This window comes from Bos taurus, chromosome 6 (assembly GCF_002263795.3).
Source record: "Bos taurus isolate L1 Dominette 01449 registration number 42190680 breed Hereford chromosome 6, ARS-UCD2.0, whole genome shotgun sequence".
Taxonomy (NCBI): Eukaryota; Metazoa; Chordata; class Mammalia; order Artiodactyla; family Bovidae; genus Bos; species Bos taurus.
In genome coordinates, this window is record NC_037333.1 from 116,915,267 (window position 1) to 116,923,331 (window position 8,065).

The following is an 8,065-nucleotide window of genomic DNA, read 5'->3' on the forward strand; positions in this document are numbered from 1 at the left end:
GGAGCTGAGCCATGTTGACCTAGGAAGTGCAAGCTGTCATTAGAACACACTGCTGGGTTCAGTTAGAAGCACTTTATTAAAAATGGAAATGTACTTGTGGTACACACATGTGTGCCTGTGTGTATACACACACCTGGACATAATACCCATATGCACACACACGTGCACACAAATCTGTATATGCACACACGTCTGTACACATGTGCATGCACAGACCTATATACACACATATACCTGTCCAGATGTGTACACACACACCTGTATATGCACACACACCTGTACACAGGTGCACATACACAACTGTATATGTACACGCACGTGTCTCTACACACACACCTGTATATGTGCACACACCTGTGCACACATGTACACTCCTTTGTGCATATACACAGCACACACATCTGTGTGTGTACATGCCTCTGACCACACACACGTGTACACACACACAGCTGTGTGTATACATACACATGTGTCTCGGCCCTGTTTGATCTCCTCTCTGCCATCTGCGTGTGCTTGTTTTGTTGTCTGGGCAGCGAGGTGGGGCCTGCCCTCTTCCGTTTCTGGAACAGCCTGTGTTGAGCAATGAGAGAGGCCTGGGGGGCGTTCTGGGGCCTTTCGTGGGGGAAGTTGTACTTTTCAAAACCACCCATTTCGATGCATTTTCAGGATGGTGTTTTGAGCACTTTCTCTGGGTGCCGTGGCCATTGTGGGAGCCCAGCAGGGGCAGGTGGCCGTGGGGGTTAGTGGGGTGGGCAGGGGGACCTGGGAGGGCTAGCTTAACGAGAATCAGCCTGGGGGATGGCTAGGTGGGATGCTGGTGAGGGGTGGGGGGCCTGGGGTTGCTGGGTGTGTGCACCTGAGCTCCGCGGGGCTGCCAGCAAGGGCGGAAGGCTCTGAGAATGCGGGATGGGGCGTGGTGCCGGGGAGTGAGGGACCCCCCGTCCAGGCAGGCAGACAGGATGTGCTGCACCACCAGGATGCAGAGGGCAGTGGGAGCGGGCTCTGGAGCGAGCAGGGAGGCTGGGGGTGGCGCGTGTGACCTGGGGGTTGACCGGAGGGATTCCTGCGCTGGCCCCTCTCGGGGAGGTTCCAGCCTCTGGATGAGTGTCTGCAGCTCTTACCCCCCTCTCCCCAGCCTTAGTCTCCCCATCTGACACTCCAGACATTCACCTCACTGGCTGGGGAGGCTTTGGGGGCCCTTCCTTGGGATTCCCTGCTGCTGACAGGCAGCAGAGCCCCTTCCAGCCCAAGCAGTCAGCTGAGGGCTGGGAGTCCTTGAGGCTTGCCCGTGGGTGTGGCTGAAGGCCAGGCACAGACGGCCTGAGAGAGTTTCTGGAAGGGTCAGTCCACGCGAGATGTGCCTGCTGGCCTCAAACCCAGACCAGGGAGGAAGACCGCGTTCATCCTGGGCTCAGCACTGGTGTTGCCTCCCCCAGGAAGCTTTCCTGGATGCCCCGCTGGCGTCTTTAATGACTCAGAGGCTTCTGGTGCCCACCCTGGCTCTTCCTGGAGGACAGGTGGGTGTGCAGAGGCCGGAGGCACCTGGGTGTAGGTGCCAGGCGTGGGCGGCAGCCGGGAGTTCAGGACGTGACAGGGAGGCTTCTCTCGGCTCCTGGAATCAGGCCAGTGCGGCAGAGCCCACGGCGCTGAGAAGGCCCCGCGGCACGAGAACAGCCCGGTGTGGCCTGAGGCCCTCGGGTCCTGGGCGAGCCTTGATGTGAGTGCGTGTGTGGTTTCTCGTGTTGGTGGATGTGTGCACGTGTGTGTCCGGCGTGTGTATCGTAGGACAGCATGCGTGCAGGTGGGTGCTCATGCTCACGTGTGTGTGTGTGCAGGAGCGTCGATGGTGACGTGTAGGGGGTGACGTGTGCGCGTGTGACTCTGCTGTGTGTACGAGTGCCACGTGCATGTGCCAGCGTGTGCGTGCTTGTTCGTGTGTGTGCACAAGTAGGCGTGCCTCCCCACCTGCTGTGTTCACCTGCACAAACGTGTGTGCGTGTGGGCCCCTCGAGCAAGCTCAGGTGCCCGAGCCCGTGTGCACTGTGTACACTTTCTCATGTGCCCGTGGGCACGTGTGAGGGGCCGCGCTGTGGGCACTGGCGGGCGGCCAGGCTGGACTTCGCCTCCCTCCCTCCCTGTGCAGGACCCAGCCCTGCAGCACGGAGACCTTCACCTTCACAGGCAGCGTTGTCAAGGGCCCCACACGACCCGGTGTAAATACAGCAATCCCCACTTCAGATAAATACAAGATGCATCAAAAGATTTAAGGTACCTGTTGTGTATTTAAAAGAATTATATCTTGTTTATGGTTCAGTATAAAACGCATAGCTGATTTATACAGCGGCTGGTCCCTCGCAGAGGAAATCTCATTTCAATCATAAATGGCAGGATTTGATTTAAGAATTCATTCTTTAATGGGTCTGCAATGTTCAAATTTAAACCCATTCAATTCATCAGCCAAATATTCAATATGGGGCACAGGGAACTCATTTAGGCAAACAGAGACTTTTAATATAAATTTTCCGGGAGATTTCTCCATCGATTCCGCAGTTTAGTGCAAAATGATTTGTGCGATACATTCTTGAGGATCAATGCTGCCGGTCAATGGCTCCTATAAAGCGCCTCCCCCGCCCCCGGGGGTCAAGGAACTTTGGTTCTCAGGGAGCTGCCCCGACACCGGGCAGCCAATCCGCCTCTGCACTCGCCCGCCGCATTTGCCCGCTGGACCGCCTTCCCGATGTGCCGATCCGGGCAGGCACGGCCCTCACGGCTCCACACCGGCCTGCTGTCTGCCGCGCTGATGAGACCCAGGGCCCCAGTGAGACCCAGGGCTCTGATGAGGCCCAGGGCTCCATGCCCAGGCCTCCTCACTGGACCTGGTCCGTATGGCTTAGCCACTGCAGCTTGGGCCTCAGTGCCCAGCCGTCTCAGCAAGCGAGAGTGCGTTTGGCCAGGGAGCCATCTGCCCTCTCAGACCCAGGGCACCCCTGCTGGCGGGCCTGGGGGCCACCACCCCGGGAGCTGCCTCCCGTGGCCGGTGTCTGGGTCTGAGGGTCGGTCTCCAGGACAGACGGTGGCGGCAGACAGCCTGTGGGCTGCTAGGCCTCAGGCTGGGGTGCCCCGACTGGAGTCTTCCAGCAAGAGGGCCTCAGAGGCACAGGGCCGGACCCCGCGTTCCCCACACCCAGGCCCCATCTGAGCAAGTGAACAGGTTCCTCTTCTGCACACTGGAGTGGTCTGGGTACCGGACTGCTAGTGGGGCGACTCACCTGTGCCCCCACTTTCCAGGTGAGGTGCTTGGCCTCGAATACACCCAGGGTCACAGATAGGGGTCAAAGTCACGCCGCTGGCACCAGCGGGCAAGGCTGGGCCATGCTTGGCAGCATCAGGAGGGGCAACAGGGTCGGCCACAGAGATGGGGACCCGCAGCTTCCCTGGTGCCCTGGGGCGGGCCGGGGCTCTGAGAGCTGCCTGCTGGACACTGCAGCCGCTGTGGAGGGATTGGCTCCCAGGAGGCCAGGGGCAGCTCTCGGGCCAGGTGCTGGGCAAGACGGGCAGGGGCCGTGGGGCCGGCAGTTAGGAGGCTGGTCTGGGCAGGACTCTGGGGTGGCTGTGGGTGGGCGGGCCGGCGGAGCGGCCGGCTCACGGCACCAACTCTGAGCTGAGCATGCGTTCTGAGCCCTGCGAGCAGCTCCTCAGGCCTGGCCCCCGTCCCCCGACCTGCGCGACCCCACAGCATGCTGCCTGTGGTCCTCCAGGCCTCTCCCCCGCCTGGTGCTGTAGGGTCCCTTGCTGCTCTGGCCCCCAGGCCGGGGCTCCCCTGGTTCCCCAGGTCACGGTCTCTGTGGACCCCTGGCGGCCCTTGTGCCCTTCCTGAGCAGGCCGTCAGTCCGTCTGTCTCTTCTCCACTTCGCTTGCTCACTCGCCCCTCACGCATACCTGCTCTCCTCTGCCCTGGGGCTTCCCTCGGGCAGCTCTGGGTCTGGAGGCTGGAGCCGCAGGACTAGCCCATCCCTTCCCAGGCAGAGAGGACAGCTGGCAGGCTGAGGGCAGCCGGGGCTTCCGGGGCGCAGATGGGCGTGGCTGCCCCTGGGCTCGGTGTACTGGGGTGGGTAATGGGCCGGCCCTGAGGGTCCTGGGGAAGGATGAGCCCCTGCGCCCTGCAGCCAGAAAGGGTGCCAGGGGGCTGAGGGTGGACGGGCCGCCGGGGGCTGAGGGGGATGGGCTGCCGGGGCGCTGAGAATGGATGGGCCACCGGAGGGCTGAGGGTGGACGGGCTGCCGGGGGGCTGAGGGTGGACAGGCCACCGGGGAGCTAAGGATGGACAGGCCGCCGGGGGGCTGAGGGGGATGGGCTGCTGGGGGGCTGAGGGGGATGGGCTGCCGGGGACTGAGGGTGGACGGGCTGCTGGGGGCTGAGGGGGACAGTCTGGGGGTCATGGGTGATCGAGAGCTCAGGGAAGCCACGGGGGGTGTGGCTGAGCCTCCACCAAAGCCCAGGCTTCGAGGGAGGTGGGGTAGGTGCAGACCTGGCCTCCCTGTGAGAGTGAGAGACGCAGGGAGAGGGGCCTGCGTCCTGGTTTGGGGGGTGCTGTCTCTGCAAGGACCCCAAGGTGAAGGAGCAACGGCTGTCCTCCACTGAGCCTAGGCGTTTGCAGCCTGACGGTGCTCCTGCTGCCTCAGAAAATTCCAGGAAAGTGAGTGTAAAAGTCCGGCCAGCAGATCGGCAGCACCCCCGCCCGAGCCCCGCCGCCCTCAGCCACCTCGGTGGTGTCCTGGGCACAGGGCACTCCAGGAATGAAAAGCAGGGCCTGTATTGATTTCATTTCCAAATTATTAATCAACTTCACAGCTCAACAGAAATATTGTATTGTTCAGCTTGGGCAGATCCGAATGGCTCTCCCTCGGGCGAGGAGCAGGGGCCGGTGAAGGACGCGGTGATAAACGTTCCAACTGCTGCGGAGGCCTTGGCGCCCACCAGGAGGCAGGTGGGCAGTGGGAGGGGCTGGGGTTCAGAGGTGCGCACACGGCAGAGCCACACCCTGGCTTGGGCCCCGCCAGGGGCTTCTGCTGGCTCCGGGGAACTGGCGGTGGGCAAGGCCCTGCTCAGTGCCCACACCTGGAACCTGGCCGGCTGCCCTGGTGTGCCCGCCACCCCCCGTGTCCCGCCAGGCCCCTGTGCCCAGCTTGGGGTCCTCTATCTGCGGTCTGACTGCACCTCTTGTCCCGGCCTGGGATTCTCGGAGGGTCATGGTGCCGCTGCTGTGTGTCATCTCAGACCCCTGCCCCTGGGCTGGGCTCACTGTCTGCCCATCAATCCCCCTCCCCAGGAACCAGGCCCCCCACCCCCTGCTTGGAGCAGACAGGGGCGGTGGGTGCAGCTGCACCAGCAATTCAGGGTGTGACGGGCTGGGGCGAGGGGTGGAGAGGGCAGTGGAATTCTGTCATGGGGGTGTAGGGGTGCAGGGGTGGCAGCGGGGGCTTGAGGTGACTTGATTTCCCCGCGACCTATGAATCAGAAGACGCGTCGACGGCGACGGAGGCCTCACCTAGGCTTGATGTGAACAAACCAGGTACCGGGAAAACACCAGTCTGCCTGTTGTGGGTTAGCGGTGGCCATTTTTAGGGATTTTGTTTTGTTGAAAGTCTCCTCATCCTTTAGAAATACACGCTGAAGCACATCCGGCTGAAAGGGTTTGTGAAGAACTTATTCTCAGATTACCTGGGGGTGGGGGTAGAGACCAAACCAGATTCCTGAACTGTTGAAGGGCAGTGGGTACTTGGGTCCTTTGTACGGATCATCTCACTACTTTTGTGTGTGTGTTAACATCTGCAAAATGATGTAAATAGACGCAAGTCAAAACCACCCTGAGATACCACCTCACACCCATGACGATGGCCATGAGCAAAGACAAAAACAGGAAATCCCCCTAAACAGGAAACAACCGTGCTGGTGAGGATGTGGAGAAACTGACAGCCTCGGGCACCGTTGGCGGCCGTGTAAAAAGGCGCAGCCACTGCGGAAAAGAGGATGGCGGGTCCTCAAAAAATTAAACACAGAGCCATCCTACGGTCCCGCAAGCCCACGCTTGAATTTATATGCCAAAGAATTGAAATTGAAGAGGTATTTGTGCACCCATTTCAAAGCAGCATTAGGCACAACAGCTAAGACAAGGAAGCCACCCAAGTGTCCGGGGAATATTATTTGGGCTTAAAAAGGAAGGAGATTCCGACACCTGCTACAACACAGATAAACCTGAGCACCTTCTGCTCTGGTATCCAGGGGAGTCAATTCACAGAGACGGAAAGTAGGTGGTTGGTGCCAGGAGCTGACAGAGGGGCTAGTTGAAGTTTATTAGGTAGAGTTTCTAACGAGATGGTGAAGAAGTTCCGTGGACGGAAGGTGGAGACGGCTGAACAACCACGTGAATGTATTTCGGGCCCCTGGATTGTGCGCCTAAAACTGGTTCCGACGGCAGGTGTTCCCTAAAGTAAATAATGTAATGTGCCAAGCCCCTGGATTATGCAGGTGGACTGCACGGTGTGAGTGACAACCACAAAGCTCTTTTAGAACAGCGCCTGCAGTGTGGGTATGTTAACTCAGGCCCCGACTTCCGGGTCAGGGCCTGAGCCCTGCGGAGCCACTGCTCCAGGGCCATCCTGGCCCAGGCGTGGCACAGGCCGCGCAAGAAATGCAGGTCTGGGTGCCCCCACCCCTGGTGGGCAAATAGATGCTCAATAAAGCTGCTCCACAGGGAGCACTTGGAGTCTGGACGAAAGAGGTGGGGAGGACCCGGGGGCTTCAGCGGCTGCATTTTAGAGAAACAGAGAAGACCAGAGGGCTGACCGGGCCTAGAACCCCGCGGACTCTCGGGTTTGGAGGGGCGTGTCCCGCCTGGGCCCAGTGAGTGGGCTGCTCCCCCACTTTGGGGGCATGTGGGGCGTGTCACCTCTGTCGTGCTGTGCGAGCAGGCCGAGGGCACAGGGAGGACGCAGGGGCTGCCCGAGAGGCCGCCCGAGGAGCCTCACCCCCGCCTGGACCCGGACTGGATGGACCGCAGGCCAGGCTGGCCCTGCTGCTGAAAGAGATGAGGCGCTGGGTCTGGGGCGGGGCATGTGTCTGGTGTGCGGGGCGTGTGTCCGGTGTGCGGGGCGTCTGCCTGGTGGGCGGGGCGTCTGCCTGGTGGGCGGGGCATCTGTCTTGAGGGGCGGGGTGTCTGGTGGGCGGGGTGTGTGTCTGGTGGGGCGGGGCTCTGGTGGGGGCGGAGTTCTGTCTGGTGGGCGGGGCTCTGTCTGGGGGTGGGGCGCCTGTCTGGTGGGCGGGGCGCCTGTCTAGTGGGCAGGGCGTTTGTTTGGTGGGGGTCGGGTGTCTGCCCAGTGGGGTGGGACGTCCGTCTGGGGGGCGGGGCGTCTGGTGGGGCAGGGCGTCACAGAAAACTAGTCAATCTAATCACACTAGGACCACAGCCTTGTCTAACTCAATGAAACTAAGCCATGCCCATGGGGCAACCCAAGACGGGCGGGGTCATGGTGGAGAGATTTGACAGAATGTGGTCCACTGGAGAAGGGAATGGCAAACCACTTCAGTGTTCTTGCCTTGAGAACCCCATGAACAGTACGAAAAGGCAAAATGATAGGATACTGAAAGAGGAACTCCCCAGGTCAGTAGGTGCCCAATATGCTACTGGAGATCAGTGGAGAAATAACTCCAGAAAGAATGAAGGGATGGAGCCAAAGCAAAAACAATACCCAGTTGTGGATGTGACTCGTGATAGAAGCAAGGTCCGATGCTGTAAACAGCAATATTGCATAGGAACCTGGAATGTCAGGTCCATGAATCAAGGCAAATTGGAAGTGGTCAAACAAGAAATGGCAAGAGTGAATGTCGACATTCTAGGAATCAGCGAACTGAAATGGACTGGAATGGGTGAATTTAACTCAGATGACCATTATATCTACTACTGCGGAAGGAATCCCTCAGAAGAAATGGAGTGGCCATCATGGTCAACAAAAGAGTCTGAAATGCAGTACTTGGATGCAATCTCAAAAACGACAGAATGATCTCT

General features: G+C 59.9%; 1 protein-coding gene across 1 annotated transcript; it reads right to left on the minus strand.

Annotated features, from left to right (window-relative positions):
- Positions 1-802: 802 nt before the first annotated feature.
- LOC132345596 (nascent polypeptide-associated complex subunit alpha, muscle-specific form-like) lies at positions 803-5,251 on the minus strand. Its single transcript, XM_059887901.1, has 4 exons — positions 5,119-5,251; positions 3,940-4,537; positions 3,270-3,442; positions 803-1,002 (listed from the first exon to the last, which is right to left on the minus strand). The coding sequence occupies exons 1-4, from the start codon at positions 5,249-5,251 to the stop codon at positions 803-805; spliced, it is 1,104 nt and encodes a 367-aa protein (XP_059743884.1).
- Positions 5,252-8,065: the final 2,814 nt, after the last annotated feature.